The 25,362-nt window shown below is 35.5% G+C and overlaps 2 protein-coding genes across 5 annotated transcripts; one reads left to right on the top strand and one right to left on the bottom strand.

The window, feature by feature from the left end:
• Positions 1 to 2,132: 2,132 nt before the first annotated feature.
• On the bottom strand, positions 2,133 to 11,875 carry LOC112521393 (NEDD8-specific protease 1). The gene is made up of 2 exons (XM_025130224.1): positions 11,752 to 11,875; positions 2,133 to 3,184 (listed from the first exon to the last, which is right to left on the bottom strand). The coding sequence occupies exon 2, from the start codon at positions 3,160 to 3,162 to the stop codon at positions 2,494 to 2,496; it is 669 nt and encodes a 222-aa protein (XP_024985992.1). The 5' UTR covers positions 3,163 to 3,184; positions 11,752 to 11,875; the 3' UTR covers positions 2,133 to 2,493.
• A 3,978-nt stretch (positions 11,876 to 15,853) lies between these two features.
• Positions 15,854 to 25,356, top strand: LOC112520838 (V-type proton ATPase subunit a1). Of its 4 annotated transcripts, none has more exons than XM_025129450.1 (19): positions 15,854 to 16,236; positions 18,221 to 18,265; positions 18,370 to 18,522; positions 18,635 to 18,757; positions 18,948 to 19,055; positions 19,296 to 19,406; positions 19,490 to 19,663; positions 19,846 to 19,983; positions 20,584 to 20,691; positions 20,805 to 20,912; positions 21,104 to 21,252; positions 21,872 to 22,025; positions 22,651 to 22,811; positions 23,181 to 23,387; positions 23,475 to 23,658; positions 23,747 to 23,830; positions 24,273 to 24,466; positions 24,555 to 24,614; positions 24,689 to 25,356. In XM_025129450.1, exons 3-19 carry the CDS (start codon positions 18,505 to 18,507, stop codon positions 24,891 to 24,893), a joined length of 2,286 nt encoding a protein of 761 aa, XP_024985218.1. In that variant the 5' UTR covers positions 15,854 to 16,236; positions 18,221 to 18,265; positions 18,370 to 18,504; the 3' UTR covers positions 24,894 to 25,356. The 4 variants fall into 4 exon arrangements, with proteins under 4 accessions (XP_024985218.1, XP_024985217.1, XP_024985216.1 ...); XM_025129451.1 differs by having other exon boundaries at positions 15,866 to 16,236; positions 18,349 to 18,522; XM_025129449.1 differs by having other exon boundaries at positions 18,221 to 18,522.
• Positions 25,357 to 25,362: the final 6 nt, after the last annotated feature.

Consider the following 25,362-nt stretch of genomic DNA (forward strand, 5'->3'; position numbering starts at 1 on the left):
ATATATATATATATATATATATATATATATATATATATATATATATATATATATATATAACTGATTGGTATATGAATGTTAAACTTAAATATTGCATTTTAAGCCATGAATGTTAAATCAGTTACATTTCGGCCCATAATGGTTAAGGACTTTGGCGGATTAATTATTACTCCCCTTATTCCAAAATAATATCTATATTATTATTTTGATTTGTTTTACAAAATAAGTTTTGTTTTCAAGAGTAAATATCTACGTTTTCATTTAAAAAAATTCTTTCTATATTTAAGGACAAAATTGTCTTATTGTTAATTATAATATATAATAACCCCATATTCCTAAAACTATGTGTCATTTTCGTTGTGGACATTTATTTTAGATCGAAGGGAGTGACATTCAACTAAGAAAAGTTGAACTTTCATTAATCAAGTTAAATTAATTTGATTTGTAGAACACTGAATTTTAGGGGTGTTCAAGGTGCGGTTTGAGCATTTTTCCAAACCGTAAACCGCACCACATAAACCTCAAACCGCAAAAAAACCGCACTGTGTGTGCGGTTTATGTGGTTTATACTTATCACACTTTATGCATACAATCTAATAATTATAAGTTTAAAAATATATTAAAATATTAACAATAATGTGATTATAGTCCAGAAAAAGAAAGAGTTCTAATACATCTGATTTTAAAATACATATTGCATAATTAAATATAGTTTAAGAAGTAAAAGACTAAACTTCAAACTTGGGACCGTTTATTAAACGCTTACCTGGTAAGTACTTACTGAGCAATTTTCTTCACCAAATGAACATGGCAAGGGGAAAAAATCTTACCCGGTAAGAGCGATAATAAGGATGGAGAGTCTTACCCGATAAGTGAGGGTAACGACTCTTACCCGGGTAAGCGGTTACCAGGTAAATTATTGCACAAATACGTTTGATGTATTACATTTTTTCCCGGTAAAATAAATTATAGTGTTGACTCATAACGGTAAGCGCTTACCGGATAAACATTTAGGTAAATGGTCCCTAAATCGTCGATTGAAGTTTGAACTTTGAAGATTTATAGTTGAAATAGTGAAACGTGAACTTCGAAATCGTGATGAATCCGCTGATGGTATCTAAGGCTAAGCTAAGGCAATGTAGTCTCTAAATATTTGTCTAAAGCTAATTAAAATTTTAAATCGTGTATCACACCCGAAGTGCCTAACGGTATGGCCATAATTTATTAATATTGAATCAAACTAGTCCAAAAACATTATATAAATTAATAATCATTCTATATAAATATATATTGTATAAAATTAAAAAATATAAAATATGTTATTCAATCAGTTTCAACAGTGGTTTGATAACTCAAAATCGCAAATCGTACCGTATAGTGTGGTTTGGTAAAAATACAAATCGCAAACTACATCGTGGATGCTTTGCGGTGCGACATGATGAATTTCCGGCGATTTGTGTGGTCTCGAGATTTGGATGAACACCCGTCCAGAATTTTATAATTTTTAATTAATTTTCTTGATAATAATAAATTTAAAAAAAACACTTTTTTATAGGTTTTTCATGAATGCTCAATTGACGCCCATATATATGAATTTAAGTAGAAAAACATTTTTATGTACTTAAAAACTGGACGGATGTGTGCACTATGAATACATTTGGCAACCATTAAATGGTCCCTATCATTATCTTTTAAAACACTGAACGTTTATCCCGTAAGCCTTTGAACACTAAGGGTTCATTTATTAAACGTTTATACGATAAGTACTTACTGGACTATTTATTTTATTGGAAGAACATGGTAAGGACCGAAAATCTTACCCGATAAGAGCGATAATGAAGATGGAAAGTTTTACCCGGTAAGAGTAATGACTCTTATCCGGTAATCACTTACTAGGTATATTGTTGCATACGATACAGTTTAATTGGATTACAATCTTACCCGGTAAAATAAGTTTAAGTGTTAACTCTTCCCTTAAACGCTTACCAGGTAAATGTTTAGGCAAACAACCACTTGACTCTAAAAGAAATGTTGGTGACAAAATTATATACCAATTAGTGAGTTGGGTAATAGGTTCACATCAAAACAGATGAGTTTTAGGAGGAAAAAAAATGTTAAGTTGGGTTAACTCATTTTCATTAATAATATATTCAAAATTTATTCTTTTACCGATCCAAATTAGATAAGCATTAACCGGGTAAAAATGCAGTCTGAATAAACACTCACTCACCAAGTAAAAGTTCCTCCTTTGGCTTACCAAGTCGACATCTCGGTTAACATTATGGGCCGGTAAGAGAAGCTTGATAAATAGCAACATCTCCGACCTGATGAGCGTCTCTTGTCCAGTAAAAAGCAGTAACCATCCGGTAAATAGCCCCTCGAAGTCCAACAAATTACAGAAAGTCTCGAAGTTTACTTTGTAAGATTGAAACCATACGGAACGTGGCCAAAACACAACCCATTTTTTGTCATAAAACATTCGTTTATCCGACATCACTCGCCTCTTAAACTTCTTATCAACTCCAGAATCTTGATACGCAGCCCTGAAACGGTGGAGGGTGTAACTCGTTCCTCAACGAAAGAAAACCATAAATCCTCATTTTTGTGCACATTTCTATCAAACCAGCAACATATTTCCTTCGCAATGGCTAGAACATACAGACCGCAGTCATAACCATTGGCTTGTTGCGGGCTGCAACTGCATTCCATATAGCCACTTTCAGAAACACCCATATATGGAACCAGTGTCTTATAAAGGCGTTTTGTGTGGTTCTTATTGAGACCACCGAAGCTGTCGTGATGCACAAACAAATTAGTGGTCTTCTCGAATGCAAGTAAGCTCCAGTGACTGCCGCCTTCAGCCTCTGTGACGTCATCATTGTTGTTAACGGGGAAGAGGATAAGTTTTTTTGATGGTAGGTTTAGGGGTTGTAGGAAATCTTTAAGGCTGTTGATATCTGGACAGTTCAGCGTCCAGAAAGCAATTGAAGGTGGGACAAGTAGGATGTGTTCGGAAGGATGGGATGAAGAAAGGTAACTGAAATAGAACTCGATGATTCGGTCGTTGAGAAAATGAGGACCGTTTAGAATGCCCAGATCTGATTGTCGGAGCACGACATCGTTATAACTGAGGATCTTCTCATCAGCAGAGGCTTTTGGCATGTTGCAGATGTTAATATGGTGCCTGATTAATCAAAATAACAAGTGAAAATCATGCTTGTGTTGATGCTGAAGTAGAATTGAATCAAGTTTCTGATTTTTAAAGCTTTCCAAAAAATTTCCTCTACTGTGTCTGAAGAATTTAGCCAACTTTCCAAACTTGGTTGTCTACATAAATCATGTATTATCTTAGTACTCTTAAAAAGACAGTGCCTGCGTGGGACAAAATCCACTTTTTCTGTCTCAGAAAATAGATGGAAAAAATAGGAAGGTAGGACAAGATTGCTAAACTATTCGTGTCAAATTAAAACCCTAATACATTTCTTTCACCCGTCTACCTTACTCTCATCCCATCCAGTCCTGCATAACAAACGCACCACCTAAGCGAAGCAACTGGTCTAAAGAAGAAAATAGAAGATCCTATTAAAACACACATCCAATAAAAAGCAATATCATAGTAGCTAAGGCCCAAAAGGACATATCTACCCCCCCCCCCACCCACCCACCCTTCCTTTTGGGAGTTAGCTACTATGATATTGAGGTGCATTCTAGGGAGAGGTATATCTGGACTTCAGCTCGAATGATTGTATGCACGAAAGAGGGGCGTAGGTGCAGCTTTTCCGTGTGCTTCTATTAGTAGTACCTGTTAAATTACTAACTTCTATATAATCAATCTTGGATGTTTGGTTAGAAGTTTAGGCAATAGTAGTTTATCAAGTGCCTAATGCTTTCTGCAACCTGACATATATTAACATAAGCTACAAGCCCATCGCGGACTACAAAAGCTGTTTTTCTTCTTAATACCGAAGTTCTGATTTTAAATGGTAGATAAAATCAGGTCCACTTTGAATGGTTCTCTAGCAATCAAGGATCGTATATGGTAATTTCCTATTTGTCAAAGTACGATAACTACTTTGTGCAACGTGACTTGTCAAAAACGATTTAACACAGTTACTTCATCTCATCACTAGTTACTAGCTTGTTTATCTTATTCTCATCAAACCTTTTTTTACTGGGTACTCCAGATGTCATGGATCGCAACCCTCAAAAACGCAGACTACCTTACAACTAAAAAAATTCCGTTCTCAATCCCGACTGCTGATATTGACGAACATACAATAATTATGGCACAAGTTTTGCAGCTAGGTAAGATCTTAATTGCAGTAAACTGGTTAAAGTATATATCACATATCATCTAAGACCAATGGTGTCGTGTGCGACTATTTCAACCTTTGAACAAGATTAATGTTCTATCTAGGTATACTGTTTTATGGCAAATGATCATGTGAGAAGGAGAGTTAAGGTGAGAAGTGTGAGAAGAGATTTGGACCCTTGATCACCTTTAATCTCAAATCCACCCATGAATTGCACTTGATGCGGTGATTGATCCGCTGCATCTAGGTGCATCTCATCCTAATGTGCATCCAAGGGCGGAGATCCCTTGTTACGCTTCTCACGTTAACTCTTTCTCACCGGAACCCAACCCACTGTTTTATAATGTATAAAATAGAGGTGGCAAGAAAATGGATGCAGAAAAATAAGATATAATAAAGTGTCTAGGTTGTACAGCAGAAAGAAGCAAACGGAAAACCACAAATTACAATCGCAATCGTGATGAGCCAAGAAGATCAGGAAGGGGGATTAGCATGAAAACATGAAAACTTATAACTATCCATACTATGAGTATGAGTTGAACAATTTTACAGGCATACAGCCAAAGAATGGGGAAAGATTTGAGTCTTTATTTATCTAGAATAAGTGAATAATGCGGTGGTAAGTTTTCAGAAAACTTAATCAAATAAATTTATTTGATTACTTCTAATAGCTGCTTTGACTAGGACCTATCAAATTGCTAACAATAATGCTAATATATAATATAAGAAAGGGAAATTACATGTGCATCTCAATAAACAGTTGTCAAAGTTGATGTATCATTGATGCAAAACTTAATCTACCAGAGATGACTTTTGTCATCATCAGCTTGCTTACATTTCTGCATGTCTGACTTATAATAGTACAATAATATAGACTGCATTTCATTTTCTCAGAAGGTCAGGGATAAGTGTTATTGACCCACATGATCACAAACCAGCTTTGGCAGCGTGTGCATGACAGGAGTGCGGAGTACATGGATTTTTTTATTTTAAACCACGCGTACACAGATACTTATTTTTTGCATATCGAAGAAGATGAACATAACTCTGCAAATTGACAGCTAGAGTTATCAGCAGAATTAGAGCGAAAATTGGTTGGTTATATAAGCAATTGATCAGTTCTTTGTACACTTGCAAATTCTTTTCTTTTATCAGTTGTGACTTGTGAGAAACTTTGCATGGTATTGGAGTCTCAAACATCCGAGTACGAGTTCTTTTTCCAACCACAATCCTTCGTCTACTTCAAATTTTGAAAACAAATTAATTCATTAGTAGATTCATCAACAACCATGGGGGACATCCATTGGTTCTAATCTTCATCTTTTTTCATTCACAGGGATGACCATCCTGGTTTGATCACGATTTCACATAAGTTGGTTCTCACACACACACACACACACACACATATATATATATATATATATATATATATTTGGCCCTCATTGGTTACGGACTTATGTCTAATGTCGACCGGGGGTCTTCTCAGAAACAGCCTCTCTGTCTCATTTGACAAGGATAAGGTCTGCGTCCATCTTTAAACCCCCCCCCCCAAAAAAAAAAAAGACCCTACCTTCGGGTGAGAGATATTGGGTCTGCTTTGGTGGTTTGGTTACGTCTAATGTCATGGTCGGTAGAAATTTTAACACCACCAATGTAGAAATGACCTATGGTTTGAGATTTCTATACACAAAGGCTAGTGTGTGAAAAGATGCACCATTGTAGATTGGCGCAAATTTTCAAATATAAAGATGCCATACGACAATTGGAGCTAGAAGATACTTCACTTGAGATGCATTATCATAAATTAGATACTTCACTTGAGATGCATTATCATAAATTAAGGTCTTTGGAATCAGTTTGATGCTTTGGAAGTTTCTTGTGTTTGTAGATGTGATATTGCAAAAGAGAATGAGAGCAAGGATCAAAGAAGAAGCGATCAGTTGCACCATCAATCCATAAAGGGATAACCGCTGACGATAAGTATGTTTCTCCTTTTTCATTGAAGCCAATTCCATAGCAGGTAGCACTAGTTACTATCCCAACAAAGGACATATGCTCCTCTAACAAAGAATCACATGATATGGTACAACCATCGGACCGCACCCTCTTTCAAGACTAGGAAGTTAGAGCATACATTTCAAAGAAGTCACATGCACTTATTGTCATTTAGAGGGACATCCAAGTGACTTGTTATAAATTAACTGGATACCTGGTAACACACCTTTTGCATGGTAACCAAAAAACTATGGAAGGGACAGAAAGCTTTTTGGATAGTGTACGTGTACAAGAGATCTCATACAGCCATGTGAGTTACAGCATCAACAACCACGGAAGATGAATACAGCAGGCAGGGGACAGATTCTAATGTTGTTTTTGGCTAGGATGGATGTTCTCCAAAATCAGTTTATTCAGGATATGGCTATGTTGAGCAACAAAAAAGCCTCATATCATTATCCTCATATGGCATGACTCACTCATTTGTTGATGCTATTTTTGATTCTCAAGCATGGGTGTTGAAGTCACAACTCACAACCAGGCTTGTAGGTCTCTTAAGCTCATGCACCATGTGCATAGCTTGGTCAATCCTGTTCATGTTTCTCTTCTTGATGCACTATTCTTTTCTAAGGATCTGAAATTATTAATCCTGTTGTTATCATACGTCCTATTCAATCTCACTTTCTATCTCGATCCCATTAGAACTCATCTATACCCACCTGTTTTATAGTTATTTTAATGCTAATGGATGCAACTTCCAAAACCTCAATTAGACATCTCTAACACAAAATGGCATCCTTAAAGGTCATATCTTTCAACCGCATGAATGTTATTCCACATTTCCTGGCACAATAGACATGGTCATGACGTATTAATTCCAGTAAGGATGACGATTATTGTTCTATTCATCCTTTACCCAAGCAACACACCCTTTCTTTTCATTCTAGTAATTAGACGACTTATATTACTTTTGAGCTAATACACTTTGATGAATATGGTCTGGAAGTGGCAAAAACAACCCAATGAATGAAAACCCCGCCCATATGACAGGTTGTAATGGGTCTAGAAACAATCAAGTATGGGTCAAATGGATCATACAGCTCATATCATTCCTTCTGTATCATATCATACAAATTATATGTTTATATGATCTCGTAATGATTAATGAAGTAACATGTTAGTAAGTTAAAAAACCAAACTGGGTGGAAGTTGGGTCGGTGGTAGGATGCACCCAGACCATTCCTTACCCCAAGGAGTAGAGAAGTTGTTTCCATGAAGACTCCCGGCTCAAGAAAAAGTTTTCGGAAGTCTTGAGAGAGACGGAAATTTTGTCAAAATAAAAAGGCTTTGAATAAATTAAAACAAACTGAAGAGAATGAGACACTAGAAAGAATAAGTAGGAATAGACTGTGTGCAAAAAAACGTCAAGGATCGTAAACGGTAAAAGTAGAAGCAGTAAAAGCAATAAGGACATATGTGATGAAAAATATTGAAAATAAATTATAACAAGCGTGGGCAATGAGGCAAGGAAAAGTATGAAGCAGGAAACAACTTAAAACAAAGTACAAAACCACTGTAAAACTGTTTGCGTTTGCGTGTCAAAAAATCGATTTCTTAATAAACTCGAGGACAAGAGCCCCTCCCTCTGACCACCCTGGGACACTAATAGCCTAAACCAAACCAAACACACGCAACATATCCCACTCAGAAATAGGGTGTAGGGGTTGGATGTAGGCAAACTTTTCCTCTACCCCAAGGGACAGAGGTTGTTTCTGTGAAGGAAGTTGTGGGAAGTCAAGGTTAAATAGAAATTGTCGAAAAAGTTGGAGGTTATGGAGAATGATAAATGAAGCAAAAGAGCATGAGACAAACAAAAAGAATACCAAAAGCATGTATGCAAACAGGCACCAAGGAGTGTAAACAATAAAGGCAGTATGAACGCAGAAGAAAGCTATTGACCGTTAACCTGTTGGAAATAAGGCTATTGGATGCAGATGCATTTTCTAAGGTAAGGTATCATTCTTTGGATGAGGTAGAAAGATATAAAGCAAAGCTAATTGCAAAAGGGTATAATCAAATCTGTGGAGAGGCCCTGCAGGATGCTTATCCCCCTGTTGAGAAAGATGTAAACTGCAATGCAAGGTGTGTTAGGTGTGTGCATCAACTAGACCTAAACATTATTCTGCTTAACAATAGCCAGGCCAGACATGTCATCTGCATCACATCTTCTCAGTAAGTTCTTTTTGGAGCCAAGAGTCCCTCATTTCAAAGCTCTCATTCGTGTATTGATGCATCTATAGGTTGCTCTAATTAGTGTTTTCAGGATCTTCAATTGAAGCTGAATATAAAAGAATGGCAAATTAAAGTTATCGGCTTCGTTGGATCTCATGTTTATTGGCTGATTTAAGATCTGTGCATCCTATCACATACCCTTACACTGTGATAGTTCATTCGCCATCTCCATTTCAGCCAACCATGTTCAACATAGCTGGGACTGAACAGATTGCACTAGCTTGTCGCTTTTTCATGACAAAGTAAAGTGTGGTCAGTTCACATTCCGTTTTCTCATCAATCGGGTGATATTTTCACGAAGAGGGTTCAAAAGACTTCCCATGTATGATCACTATTGGAGTTGAGAGTGTTCAACCTTTAACTCCTCCCAACTTTGAGGGGGTCCACAATCCACATGATGGCAAAACAGTGGTCACAAATAACATGCAGCAGGAGTGCGTACTCAAGCATCCTTAGATACTTGTCATCTATTGCAGAGATGAGGAACACAATTCTACTTCTAGAAGGTCTAGTTGAAGTAAAAGTTACTCGTCAACAGAATTTGAGGGGAAGTTAGTTGCTTCGTTAGAAGATGGCTCCATAAATGTAATCAATCAGTTCTTTGTATGATCACTTTTTTATTACCTTCAGCAAGGAAGCCATGATACTATGTCTTCTTGTTTACTGGTTGCCAGAAGCTTTACAAGCCACAAGATCCATCTAATCTATTGCAAGTCAATACTTGCTATTACACAAGAAAAAGGTAAGAGCATCCTATGGGGTTATCCCTTTCATCAACTTGTCCTTCTCTAAAGGCCTAAACATTGTTCTAACAACATGGTAGATCACAAACTGGTCATAAAAGATCATCCAATAAACCTCATTCATCTCAGGATAGAGCTGACAGTGTAATAGGGACAGGCCTTATGCCCAGGCCAGATGGTACTGGCATTATCTAGCAGCATAGGCTACAAAACATTATGGTTCTGATTAAGTCTATGGTGAAATTTTTGGTGTCTTTAATGCTGGATTCCAAGGATTTTGACTGGTATCCAAGACCTCGGACATTTAAGGACTTCCTCATGCTGTGGAATCTTTTGGGTTCCAACAAATGAAAAATAGCTGCTTTCTCCCTGATGTCCATGATCATGACTCGATAAATTATTCGCAGTGCTCTTAAAAGCATTAAGCAAAGCTAGACGATTGAGCGACATTCTAGTGCTTGATGATGTAAAGGGAGATTAAGCGGAACCATCAGCAATTTATATCAGTATATAAAAAGTAACTATTTTTAGAATATGTAAAAATATAAGAAGTAAATTAGATATGGTATCATTCTCATACAATTACTCCTTTACTCAAAGGATCAAGAAAATTCCCTTCAAGTTAAGAGATGCTAATTGATGAGTACAAGTCTAAAAACGTTCATTGAGCTCTTTAAATATTTGAAACATTTAATTGAACAATTAGTTGCTAATAGAAGTGGTAGAGGATGCTTAACTCCTAGGCAATTGATTAAGTGACCTTAACTAATTGAAGCGGTAAGGGGACTCTTAGTGCCTAGGCAGTCTAAAACTGGGGTTTTTAGAACAGTGAATACTCAAATTTAAGCACACAGCCACATGTTTGATTTTTTGTTTGCATCTATTGACTATCTATACCCCTTTTCACTATGAGCAACAGAGTAGCACATTAGGAAGTTGACGCATTTGGTAGTTTGAAATGTGAAATGATGTTGTTTGAATGAAAATTTGCTAATATTTACAAGCTGTCATACTTTTAGCTTCAACCACACAATCACCTACACGTTGTATCTGAGATTCAAAATCATCTATGATACCATCGTTTTTACAAACCCTTATTGTAAAATATGGACTGGCAGATACAAGCTTGTCATTACTAAAACACTATTTATACCAAAACTATATATAAGTTTTGTAAACCATGAAACTCCGTTGACCCCTAAAATCCTTTTGGCTTTTGGTGTTCTCTCATACAATTAAGACTTTCACTTATTTTCGCTATATAAGCAACATTTTCATCATGTTTGTGGATTGTTTCCCATTTTTTACGCACTTGATAGAAACCTAACTACAGTTCTATATTTTTCCCTTGAAAATGTTCTCATAGACATGAATTTCAGCTCATCATACTAGTGACACCCAAGCAATTTTTTTTCATCAACGTTGCATGATTATAGATGATAGCTCATATCTCCGTATAAGTTCTAACCAAACATAACAGTTCTGAATGATTGGTGACAGATGAACTTAGGGCAACTCCAACCTTCACACCAAAAAAAAACCAAAAACACCAAATATGGTGGGCCCATAAACACTAAAAAAAAATTCAACTCCAATCATACTCCAAAAAAATCACCAAATTTGTGGATCCCACATTAAAATAACCCAATCAACCCCTAAATTATTAAATAAAAACTCTAAATTATTAAATAAAAAATAGTTTTTAATACAAATTAATGGGTCCCACTGGTTTTGCGGTTCAAGAAACCCACGGCATATTTTCCGTTCAAATAAGGGATCCGGCAAAACCTAAATTCATTTGCCGGTCGATTGGAGAAGTCACAAACGGCAAATCCCTAAAATTGCCGGTTGATTGGAGATGCCCTTAGATCATCATGGAGGATGTATTTGTAGGCTGTAGCAACTTGCAGTGATTTCAACCTTAAAACAACCACATGGTATCTAAGTTTTAGGTGTTGTGCCCAATTTGGGAGTAGAGCATAAACTTTTTGATTCAATGGTCAGTGTAGGATAACTTCGAGAAGCTAGCACAATGGGATAGGCGCCAAACTCTTCAGTCTCGCACCAAATATCCGCTCTATATAGAACTATGATCATACATAGTATGGTTCACAACATGCAATTTCTTTCAAATTAATTCGTACAGTTTCAAAGTGGAGCATCATAGAAACAATAAATTCAACAATTTCAACAGAAATGTTTATTAAATATAATTTCTCTGCATGTTAGGTCATCTTAATACTGGTAATGTTGAAAACATATAAATCGACACAATTAACCAGAACATGATGTCGAATGATAAGTTCCCAGGTAAACAAATCTAAGTATGAAACTTGCAAAACTTATTTAAATAAAGTACCATTTTGAGTTTGAATTTCAGATGTAGGGCAAAGGAGATCATAAATCACCTTCGGAGTTCGGAAAGCAGCAGCAATAATGGTCGCACAGTTGCAGAGTAGCCACTGGAAGCCAGCTGATGGCCGCTCGCTTTTAATACCTTGGTCGATCAGATCGATGTCCATCCCTAATATATAATGGTGAGTTAACCCGGACGATAGGCGGGTTAGAAAATGGCTTTTATCAAATCATAATTCTTTTTTTTTCTTTCATAATTATCCTGATCTTTTTTCAATGTTATAAATAACGTGGTTGAGACACGACGAAATCAAGTCTCAAATCTTATAAGTTATGATTTTTTCAAAATGTGACTTATAATGGTAAATTTGTATATCATATATAATATTTTAGATAAAAACATTTGTTTTTTGTTATTGTTAAATGAGTTAACGATATTAAACATTTGTAAAAACAAGAAAATTAAATACTAAAAAAGTAAGAAAATCAAATATCATGTTATAAAAATCACGTAGTAAGTCATGGCGTGCAACATGTTTAACGTGATGTCAGACACAATACTTAAGCCACGACACGTCACGACGGTTGTGTGGCGAGCTTTCTAAAAAACTGTCTTTTCCTCACATTATTATAGAAACACATGATTGGTGCAATATCCTTTAGTTTATCGGAAAATAGATATGTCCATGATACGGCGAGATTGTTGAATACATTGATCATTGTCTCATTAGTTGGAGCAAGGTTCAACATGTGTGGGAATAGTTGTTACAGTGGTGGATCTTTTACAACATACCTATAAACTTAGTCTCAAATCTTCTTGGTTTGATATCACGTCCTTCGATTAGACATTCTCTTGTTGATATTTGGATGGCGGTTATTTGGTGAGGGCTTTACATCTTTGGAGTGGAACAAGGCAATGTATTTCAAGAAACCTCCTACGGAATGAGTCAATTAAATCTGATTTCGATGGCTATTCACTTGCGCTAAGGATTTCAACTATTCATGGATAGGTTGGTGTTACGACATGAGTGGTTATATGAGTTCTTGTGACTTGTTGCTATTTCATTTTTTGATACTCGTGATTTTGTTAAGTATTGTGTTAGTAATCGTCTTCCTTTTGTTATTTTTTGATTATTACATGTTCTTGCTTCTGCATCTTGCAGTGGTGATCAGCTTTGTCTCTTTGTGTTTTAACATATTTGCTGACTTTCAAGGAATAAGATAATAATGATGCACAAAATCATGCTCCTTTTATCCACTAATATCCAAATCATTGAAACATGTTACCTCGATATTAGACTTCTTAGGATACCACGAACCATGGTTTTTGGTCTATTACATGTAACAGGAAAAAAAACGATCTCATAATCAGATCACCTACATGTAGGGTTTAGGGTATCTGAAATTGAACATATAAGCATAAACTTTATATAACATTCGGCCTACTTAACGTCAAATGAAGCAAACTGTATATATCAAACATACTACGATAAATTGTTTTCAATAATACCGTTTCATTCCTCGTCGCTTGTAGTTGAATGTTTTTTCATTGTTGTCATAAAAGTATCAAGGGGTTTAACATTTATACTACATCACAACAACTATCTTGTTCAAAAAAAACCCTAAAATAACCAGGGATGGTGGTTTGACCCCACCACGGTGGATACCCGTTTTACTCGATTCGGTGGAGGACAAGGATTCCCTGCATAACTATGTGTCACGTCATTATCATAACCATATGTCATTCCCTACCTGACCGAGTTTCAGTATAATAGTATGTATGTTGATATGTGTACTCTTTAATCTACTTTCAACCATGGCCATATATTTCTCACACTTTTTTCCCAATTTATTGATTATGTGTCTCATATGCTGTTGACTTCTCACTATTCTTGTATTATTTATTCAAATCGTGAGTAACACGTAAAAACCACTTTCTTGATCTAAAATTGCACAAAGGCGATAGTCCATTTGAGATTAAACTCAATTTATTATATCAGGGTTTAAATAAACCTGGTATGAACTTTAACTAAATCAACTATGTTATGATTATATAAAATTGAATTTTTTTTAAAGCGCTTAAGTATTTTGAGATAGAACCAACGTCTATATTTATTCTACTATTTCAAATAAATATTAGCAAATTGGGATTGCTGTTTAAACCATCAAATACTTGTATACTTACAATTAAAGATGCTAGCTGTTCATTCAAAATTTACGAATTAGAGTATCATAATTTATACATTAACAACTTATTAACTTATCTAAGAGCTTTCGTACAATGAAATCCGTAAGAGATGTATTTAAATGAAGTATGTAACAACATGTTTAATATATGGGTTTTTGTTTTGATGGGCCGAAGATGAACGTATATTCTAACACCCTTAGAGGGGCAGAGGCGGGGACGAGAAAAATGTAGTTTCCAAGCTTACTTTTCAAGCTTCGTCCAATTCTTTTTGCATCATTCATGTTCGTCTATTAATTTTCAAAAGGTAGTTTTCAAGTTCGCTTTTTAAGCGAATTTGACAGATTAAGCTAGGAAATCGTCACGCCTATAAACAACTCTAAACAAAACCCATCCCATCCCTAGAAATGACCTTGTAACTGCAAAACATTAATCTTTACAAAATAAATGTCCATAATGAAAAGTCCATACACTTTGAGAAATGCGTAATTATTACACTTTATAATAGCATGAACATGGTACAATACCATGTTTACTTTATAATAGCATGAACATGGTACGTTACCATGTTTTTTTTTCTCCATATACCATGTATCAACCAATTATAATTGGTATGCAAAATTTTATACAATATTACAAACTAACTATACTTTGTACCAACTAAATTAATACCAACTTCTTTTTTCAGTTGGTATGGTATCGTATCAACATTGTAAAAGTTGATGTTAGAAATTTATTTAAATTGACATATTTACCAACTAGATCTAAATGAATTAAAACAATTCGCATCCAAATAATCTCTATATAAGAAAAATATTCACTAATACTCTAATACAAACAGCCATTGAGGAGCGTCGATGGACTATAGAGGTGTGAATAAGTTATTAAGGTTGTTAGGATCAGACGAATGAAAATTATATATACATATGTATATATATATATATATACATACATATATATATATATATATATATCCATCATTTAGCAAAATTTATAATAAGATAATTTAAAATCCAAAATCAATACATGCTGTATTATTAATTAAATATTCAAGTGGGCTCTTCCTCTTCGATTCAAGCAAGTCGACCATTGAATCTATTAAACTGGGCCGCTTCTTCCCCCTCCGYAGGAAGACTTCCTTCTTTCCCTTGCCTGGCTGGTTATCTCAAACCGGCATTCGAACCCACAAAGCCTAGCCGCACCGCCATTGTGCTATTAGCCCTACGCCTAGAAAGCCTCAGTTACAGACTGAACTTACCTATAGRAGGAGGTTTGATTCCATTGCCATTTACTAATAAAAACAAAAAAAAAGTCGTTACAATACGATATAATCATGGTACACAATCTCTAATATCATGTACCAGCTAAGTTTAAATATTTGATACAATACTACCAATTAACTATTGGTGCAAACTAAATTGGTATCAATCAAATTAGTACGATAATTGGTTGGTTTGTCATGGTATAAAATTGACACCCCTGTTTTTCAATCAATAAAATGATAATTTTCCTTTTAATTACAAGTAGACATTTACTTTCAAAAGTAGAACCTTATTTTAAAACAAACTAAAACAGTAACACAAACATTTATTTTAAAACAAACAAAGTATTTACCAAAACTTAACAAGATAAATGCTTTTTCCATTTTTAAGTTAAAAATCAAATATGGTAATTGAGAAAAAGTTCGTTCACCTTTTTTTCTTGTATAAAGTCAATCCAGTACATATATACAAGTAATAATTAAATATCGAAAATAATAAAAACATTTTCGAGTTTTATTTCACACATTGATGAATACAAAATCAAAGTGTATATATATATATATACATATAAAAGGTGTATGTAATGTAATTATGTATGTCGGTACGTGTTAAAAAGGGTGGTATAATTTAAGACGATTGCTGTGGCAAAGTAAACCGTTTGTTTGCCGGATCTACAAATCAACTTTTAGGCGCATAAAAGGAATTATAGAAGGCAAGGTCGAGTGAGCAAAGGCAGTTGACATCTGCCCCCAAAGGGTTAAAAAAACCACTAAAAAAATATCATACACGAATAAAACTCTCCCGCATCAGATGCATTTTTAGATCCAGAGAGAGCACGCAGTATGAATTTACAGAGGCCAGATCTGAAGATCTAGTAGCCCCTCAATCATTTCATCAATCCGTAGATTCAAGTTTTAGTAGTAGGAAGGAATAACAATAGCAAAATAAGGATGGAATTGTTAAAGAATTTACCCGAGATGGATCTGATGCGGTCGGAGAAGATGACCTTCGTTCAGTTAATCATCCCCGTTGAATCCGCTCACCGCGCCATATCTTATCTCGGCGAACTCGGTCTACTCCAGTTCCGTGACGTATGCTCTCGATCCAACTTTATTTTTTATATACATGTGTGTGTGCATTTTATTTATATGGTCGTGGAATGGTTGATTTCAATTTTTGAGTTTGAGTTTCCAAATTGCTTTCAACGAATTACTGGTTTTGATCTTGGTTGTTCACGATTTTTTTGTTTATCTAATTCATGGTATGCAGTTTGTTATTTTGAATTCGTTGATACTTTATTCGTGTTAAAGTTCAAATTGATTCCTGACAAATGACAATTAGGTATAAACTGCAAAATGAATGTAACTCCAACTTGAACCTACTTGTGTTTATCTAAATTTACTCCGAGCTTTCCTCTGAACTTAGATGTTGAAGGTAATTTGACATCACGAGTCAAATGTTATCAAAGTTAATAGCGTGTAATTATTTCAACCATAGAGTAACAAAATGTTCTATTGGTAAGATATTGGGGGTGGACTGGAGTGATGCTAATTTAACTGAGATTGTTGTTAAAGCAGAAGAAAAGCTTTGAGGTACGTTCTGTACATCCTAATTTTGAGGATGATACTGATAATGATGTGGATGTTCTTTGAAAAGCTTACAATGTGTAGGAGATGGTTTAATTGGTGAAACAGGTTCTGTAGGATGGAGTAGCAAAAAAGAATTGTGTGAAAAATCCCTGAGAGTAGGTTGAGAGCATCGAGTTAACGGCCATTGTTTATGAAGTATAACTTGTGTGAGGTCTCTTCCAGTGAACTTATGTGCTGCTTTATCATTCAATGTAAAACTAAAATAGAAATTGTCTGCCATGGCTGGGTGGAGTCTTCCTTCCAAGAATCTGCATAGCTTACACCATGGAATTAATGGTCCTGCTGATTTCTTGACCTACATCTAAGACATTGTAAATAATAAACCTGATATGATTGATGATCTAGTCTTGATTTGGCTAATGCATCATCTCAGATCATGATTATATATCTGGATCAATTGTAAATCGACAAAATAAGCTTCAGGAAGGTGGAAACATTTTTTTATGATGATACATTCATGTGATTAATACGTTGGATGAGAGAACTTCGATTGTTGGATATGCCCTGTTAGTGTTTCCATTTATCTTCTTGAGTGGAGCCTTTCTTTCTTGGCAAAAGCAAAATAGTGTAGTTAACAAGCATGTGAAGCATTTGGAGAGCCACAGCGTCATTTTGGCTTTTTTGTACACATACTTTTGCTTTCTCCTTTGCTTTATAGGAGTTTGGTCTTGCTGTAGAGCTAGTAGTCTTTCTGCCTTGATAAAAGAAGGTTGGATGGGTTTATGGCAATTACAAGGAAACAAGGATCTTTGCAGTAAAAAATAAAACTAAATGGAGTTCGCAAGTCTTTTGATCGTATACACCATATAAGTCTTCTTAGAGCACAGTGCAAAGCAAGATAATCTGCTCCATGCCCAGAGGTGATGAGCGTCTTACTAAAACAATGCTTGTTTTCCTCTTGCTTGATGAGCCATATAGTCTTGCTGCCCCATGAGTTTGTAATTGCTTAAGAATCAATATATGACACACAACTTAACTCATAACACATGACATTATAAAACCTATTTGAAATCATAATACACTGTCCAACTTAGATATGGTATAGCAAATCATGAGTGCTGTTTGTTCGTTGTTCCAGTTATGTTATATCACATAAGCTTATATATTGCTATGTTGACTTCAAAAAGCCAGATTGAGAGAGACATGTCATCCTAACCATGCCTTGACTGATGAGTATGTTCCCGACTAGTTTGGGACAAAAGTCTCATTGTGCTTGTTAAATGTTAGTGTGTTATTTTTCTATAATTGATTAGATTGATCTCTTTACCTTGGAAGTTCGGTCTTGGTATTAACATGTCTTGTCTTTTAAGTCCTTGAGATCAATGTACGATTTCAAAATATCAATGTTTTTCTTATTCGGTTTGTTTCTCTTCCTTTCATATTTCATGCAAGTTGCTAATTTACTGCTTTTGACTCTTCTTGGCAGTTAAATGACGATAAAAGCCCATTTCAAAGAACATTTGTTAATCAGGTAATCATTATATCATATTCACATAGCTCAAAGCACTTGTTGATTTCGCTTGCAGAGTTATCTTATTGGTAGTGGCTTGCTAGACATGGTTTTTGGACTTCCAGGCTCATATGTTACACGTCAAACTGGAACTTCTTTTCAGAGAGAAGAAGCAATGATGGCATCTGGGGAATAAGCATCAGCTTAATCTGTGCCAACAGCTATATATTGTCTTATTGTGTTGTTACAACAACACTGTGATGTATATTGATCAAATTGTACCAGCAAGTTGAAGACTTAAATGTCTATGTTTATATTACCAGTGTAAAGGAAGGTGGATTACTATCTCAATTTATGTTTGCTTGCATGTATGTGTGCCATGATTGTTAGGTAAAAAGATGTGCGGAAATGTCAAGAAAGCTGCGCTTCTTCAAAGATCAGATTCACAAGGCCGGGTTACTATCTTCTGCTCTTCCTACACTGCAACCAGATGTTGATTTGGAGGCATTAGAGGTCTGTCCTTGTCAACCTCACTGAGAAAAAAAAAGAAGAACGAAAAGAAAGAAACTCGTATATAGCCAGTTTTTTTTGGGGGATAAGCAGTCATTACATGTTCTTAGTAAAGAAAACATACCAACTTCCTTTTGAGGAGGTTAACTTGCTTCAGAACTAATATTGTTCATATTTTATTTTGCACTCACAGATACAACTTGCTGAGCATGAACACGAACTTATTGAGATGAATGCTAACAGTGAGAAACTACAACAGACATATAATGAGCTGTTAGAGTTCAAGATGGTGCTGCAGAAGGTAAATTGCCTACCGGTGTTTGTTTTGCAGGATCTATCCATCTAACTGGCTGTAATTTACTTTTGTGCTTGTTTTATTTCGTCAGAGACTCATTTGTTTTAGTCCACCAGCATAATTATTCACACATTACCAACATCTTTATTTTATTTTATTTTTTTGATTTTTATTTTAAGTTTCTGATTGCCAAAACATTAAGCATCTCCTGAAATCAGATTCTGAATACCATTGTGATTTCTTCAGGCAGGAGGCTTCCTTATATCGGGTAAGAGTTATGAGACAGCAGAGGGCAGAGAATTAGATGAGAATGTGTACCCCAGTGACTATCCAGAGTCAGCCTCCTTACTTGAGCAGGTAGCAATCTTATTTATATGTGCATTTTGGAGTGCTACTCTTAATGCTATCATGTAAAAACTCAAAACTTGTTAATCACACAGGCGACACAACCTGGACCATCAAATTTAGCCGGTCTTAGATTTATAAGTGGCATTATCCCGAAATCTAAGGTATTATTGTTTGAGAGAATGTTATTCCGTGCAACAAGGGGAAATTTGCTTTTCAATCAGGCGCCTGCAGATGACCTGATCATGGATCCTGTATCATCTGAAATGGTTTTTTCACCTCTCTCTTTCTCCTTTCCTTTCCGCTCCTACCTATGTTTCTTTTTGTCTGTGTAGTTGCAGGGTGTTACCAAAATATCATTATATCCCTGCTTATACATCAGTATTTGGTGTGTATTTATTTTGATTATCTTTTGAGTTCAAATGAATTGATTTTAGATGCTTCTTCGCAGGTTGAGAAAACAGTATTTGTAGTGTTCTTTTCTGGAGAGCAGGCAAAGACAAAAATACTGAAAATCTGTGAAGCATTTGGTGCAAACTGCTATCCTGTTCCAGAGGACATGACAAAGCAGAGTCAAATAACTCAAGAGGTGTGTTTTCATTTGGAATAGTGATGCTTTTTCTATTATCAAATGTATAGATGATATTTTGTTTTGCCATGGATGTTTGTTCCAAACCAGCAACTACACAGTGAATGGCGTCCATCTCTTAAAAGCAGGATATACTTATACAGTGGTGGGTCTGTGTAGCCAACAGGTTGCCAATTGTTATATACTGATATCCTCTAAGAAACAAAATTTAATGCTTTTAGCTGAAGATTTATATCCATCCCAGTAATTGCATACCTGGTGTAACTAAAGCATGAAGAACCATTTGGTTTAATATGTCTAACTTTTTTGTGTCTTCCTTATCATCAAAATTTCACTTAAATAACCATTCAACTTCAACTTTTCCCTAAACCCTAAACTTATTTATGAGGGAATTAGTTCAAGTAATTTCAATTTGTGTGTACCTTCAAAACAATGCCACCATCCTTAAATAAATGAAATGTTATTGGATGCATGCAAAAATATTAGTGTAATATTGGTATGTTTAATCATCTATATCAACTTTATTGCATTAGAAATTAACCAGTTAAGGAATTTTCTTGCTGGAGTTCAAAACCATTTTCTGAACCTTTTCTTGTGCAGGTTCTGTCACGGCTTTCTGAGTTGGAAACCACTTTGGATGTTGGAATTCGTCAAAGGAATGCTGCTCTTCACTCCATTGGGTTTCACTTAACAATATGGATGAACATGGTAAGGTGTGCCCATCTGTGGTTTGTTGTATTGAAATAAATAATGTAATATACTATGATGCCACTTCTGCTCCAATATTGCTTGTGTCTGTGTTTGATGTGATGATTTTGTAGGTTAAAAGAGAGAAAGCAGTGTTTGATACATTGAATATGTTAAACTTCGATGTCACAAAGAAGTGTCTGGTTGGAGAGGGATGGTGCCCGATATTTGCTAAACCCCAGGTATTTTGTTTTAGATTGCAGAAAAGTTTATTACTTGAACATGTATGATCATATTTGGAAGCCATGCTCTGTGGGCTTAAAATGATATAAACCCTGTACTTTTTCTATGATCTTCTATGCATATTGTGTTTCCATCTTCAAACTTATTTATTGCTTCCTGTTTTGATGTATTATGTTATCGGTTACATTAGATTCAAGAGGCACTGCAACGTGCAACATTCGATAGCAACTCGCAAGTCGGCATTATATTTCATGTAATGGATGCTGTGGAGTCACCTCCGACATATTTCAGAACTAACAAATTTACAAATGCTTATCAAGAAATTGTTGATGCCTATGGGTAAGCTATGTTTGACAGCTACATTGTTTTAGCAGCAATTCTTGCAGTGGCCTTACAGTCAAATCAGTATCTATTTATTTATAAAGGATATAATTTTTCTAGGAAAATTCTTATAATAGACTCCTGCTGGACATTCCAGCGTGATCTCATCATGCAACCATACATCACGATTAATGATTTTGTCATTGACACTGATGAGTGCTCCGTTCAACTCTGGGCTTCTTGCTAACCATTGGATCTCGTGTTCAATGCTTGATATTCCCATATTTCTAAGCCCTTTCACCAATAGAAACCTATTGCATGTTCACCTTTATCATCGGTCTCTATGTTATGTTGGGCAGCATGCACATGTATTGAGGGAAAACCAATTTCCATATTTCTTCTTTCTGGTACAAGTTACTCAATGCCTCTGGATAGTCCTTATGTCAGGCATGTCCTGCAAAGAATAATTTTGTAGTAAAAAAGAAGAGCTCAAAGTCCATTGCTATCAATAAGATCATATTGCTGCAACTTTGATATAGCATCCATTATTTGTATGAACTGAAACACTATATATTCTGGAGTACATGTGATTGTTTGTGTGTGGGAGTTGATGATATTTAAATCCTATTCACTGCAGTGTTGCTAAATACCAGGAAGCCAATCCGGCAGTTTATACTGTAATTACTTTTCCATTTCTTTTTGCTGTCATGTTTGGGGATTGGGGACATGGAATATGCTTATTGCTGGGTGCAATGGTTCTCATAGCTCGTGAAGGGAAGCTTGGTTCTCAGGTATGCTCTCTTAGAATACGGATTTTTGTTTCTATAGATTCATATTCTTGTCTTTGTTCAAACTAATTTTATTTTGTTTTCTTACTCGGAAAGGCTCAATAATGTTACTGTAACCCACTCTGTCCACTTTAAGTGTCCGCTTTGATATTTGGATGTCATGTCTGGACCTTTTAACCAAAAAAATTACGAATTCATTTACATCTATCATGAGATTTTCTATTTACCTACCTTTTGTAAGTTCAATGCAACCATCAATTTACGATTTTCATATCGACTGTGAAACCGAAAGTACATTTATTTTTTACATTCAAAAGTCAAAAGGGACATCCAAAGTGGAATAGAGGGATTTACTGCCAAATAACTGTCCCCTTTTCTTTTCTGGGATGTCACCAAATCAATGTCCTCTTTTTGAATGATATACATTCTGAATAATATTTTAGTTGTTAACCTTTGACTTTATCAAAATTTTAACGTCCTCTAAAACAGTTTTCATTTGTTTTTTTGGTCATTGAATCATTCTCAATCTCAAATATATGCTTCTTAGCTTTTCTAAGCCCTGCAAGTAGCACTTACTTGCTTTGCATAGTATGCTTCGTTGTCCAACCTATATTCTTTGTTCTGGCAGAAACTTGGGAGCTTCATGGAGATGTTATTTGGTGGCCGTTATGTACTTCTCTTGATGTCACTGTTTTCAATCTACTGTGGGCTAATATACAATGAGTTCTTTTCTGTTCCTTATCACATATTTGGTTCATCTGCTTATAGATGCCGTGACGCTGCATGCAGGTATATTCAGCTTTCATTTTATCTTTTTCCTTGCATGTTTAGTTGTTACAGTGAAACTGTCTTGATGTTGTTACAGATCTCATTTTCTCTGGAAAAAAATAGGGAATAAGTCTGGTTCTGATTGCAACAGATAGTGATCTTGCATGGATGATCCAGTACATAACATGTTCATATGGTTTCACTTTGTGAAGCATTCTGATTTATGGTGTCTAGTTTGAATGATCTTGCTATTACTTCCCCACATTTTATTTTATTTTGACCCAGTTCACCTTAAATGTCTGTAGATTTCTGGTTCACATTGTATACTCCCATTGAAGAGAACTTTCAGTCAACTGGTACTGAACAATCATTTTTTGTGTTCATTGACAGTGAAGCACATACAGTTGGTTTAATCAAATATCGTGATGCATACCCATTTGGTGTAGATCCCAGTTGGCGTGGGAGTCGTTCGGAGCTACCTTTCTTGAATTCTCTCAAAATGAAGATGTCTATTTTGTTCGGCATTGCACAGATGAATCTTGGAATCATATTAAGCTACTTCAATTCAATTTTCTTCAGCAGCTCAATTGATATCAGGTATAGAAATATGTTTCCCAACCGTATTTTACTTGATACTTATAGACATCTGGCTTAACTTAAACTTAATTGGTGCAACTTTGTCAGGTATCAGTTTGTGCCACAGATGATATTTTTAAACAGCCTTTTTGGGTATCTTTCACTTCTCATTATCATAAAGTGGTGCACTGGTTCTCAAGCGGACCTTTATCATGTGATGATTTATATGTTCCTGAGTCCCTTTGATGATCTTGGTGAGAATGAGTTATTTTGGGGACAAAGGCCCCTTCAGGTATGACTTATTGTTTCTCTATAGTGATTCTGTAGAATCTAGCTGCAGTTTCCAGTCCCACTGGTCTCCTAAGAAAATACTTTTGCAGATCATATTGTTGCTTTCAGCTCTTGTTGCAGTTCCATGGATGCTTTTCCCCAAACCTTTTATTTTGAGGAAACTTCACTCCGAGGTACTACCCGTTGTATATTATACACTTTTATACAGACTTCTTTAGATGGATAATATAAAAGTAAATTTTATCTTTCTTGTCACCTTCAAACAGGTTCTTTTATATCTTAAATATCTCTGTCAATGCCTCTTCAGTTTATGTGTCAAACTGTCCTAAATTTCCTGTAGTCCTGTGGTTGTAAGAACCTCTTACTGTGATCTGTTTACCCATTGCAGATTTTTTTGGGCTTCTCTATAGCATTAGTACACACACACACACACACACTTGAACAAGTGGTTCTTGAACGTAAGAATCACTTTTAGATAGCATTTTATATATACTTGATGTCCTGTACCACCAACTTAACTATCTTTATGAGTTATGTTAACTGTCATTGGCTTTTAGTTGCGTGGTTTTTGTGTAGCCTCAAGATGTTAATGGTTTTTCCCTTGATACTTTTTAGAGATTTCAAGGTCGTGCATATGGGATTCTTAGGTCCTCTGAGATGGATACCGATTCCGAGCCCGGATCTGCAAGGCATCATGAGGAGGAATTCAATTTTAGCGAGGTCTTTGTACATCAAATGATACATTCTATTGAGTTTGTTCTTGGTTCAGTTTCTAACACTGCTTCATACCTCCGATTATGGGCCTTGAGGTATGTCCTTTATAAACCTTACTCAAAACGAATAATCCGGGTGTTAATCATTTATCGTATTTTAGCTGATAATTTATGGTTATTACAGCTTAGCTCACTCGGAATTGTCCACCGTATTCTACGAGAAAGTCCTCCTCCTTGCTTGGGGGTGAGTTTCATTTTTCTTTTTTTCTTTTTGTATTTAGTTTGGTTCATCTAAAAGTAAATGTATGGATTTTGCAGGTATGAGAACATTATAATTCGAATGGTGGGACTAGCAGTGTTTGCCTTTGCAACTGCGTTTATACTACTCATGATGGAGACACTAAGTGCTTTCCTTCATGCATTGAGGCTACATTGGGTTGAATTCCAAAACAAGTTCTACCATGGCGATGGTTATAAATTCAAACCTTTCTCATTTGCAGCAATAGCCGATGATGAAGATTAGTGCAACAACAGTTTTCTCTCACCTTTTTTGGGGAAGGACATGGCAAAAAGTCGTCTTTTCACCCACCATCACCATCACCGCTGGGGCCTTAAAAAGGGTAACATTAAAGCACAGAATTTTGGGTAGTAGTTAGAATTACGGACGAATGTGCACAGCTTGAATTAACATAGTGTTGTAGAAACCATCTGAACTTGATGGTATGAAGGCCCTGCGTGCACAAAACGGTCATGCCATTGTTCGTTAGAGCATCTCTTCTATATTTTTCGCAGGGTAAAAGTAGATGTTGTAAAGAGGGAATTCATTTATATCGGATTGCTCCAGGGTGTTGGTCCTTGTGTAGATTTTGCATCTATAATCTTTCTATTCTGGCCTTGGTGTTTTTATTTTTGGGTAATAAACTACAAATCTGAAAAAAAATATTACGATACTCTTAAATGAATCTATAGGAAAGAACATTTCTCAACCTTTG

The sequence above is a fragment of the Cynara cardunculus genome (genome assembly GCF_001531365.2).
Source record: "Cynara cardunculus var. scolymus isolate 2C chromosome LG 11, CcrdV1, whole genome shotgun sequence".
Lineage (NCBI taxonomy): Eukaryota > Viridiplantae > Streptophyta > Magnoliopsida > Asterales > Asteraceae > Cynara > Cynara cardunculus.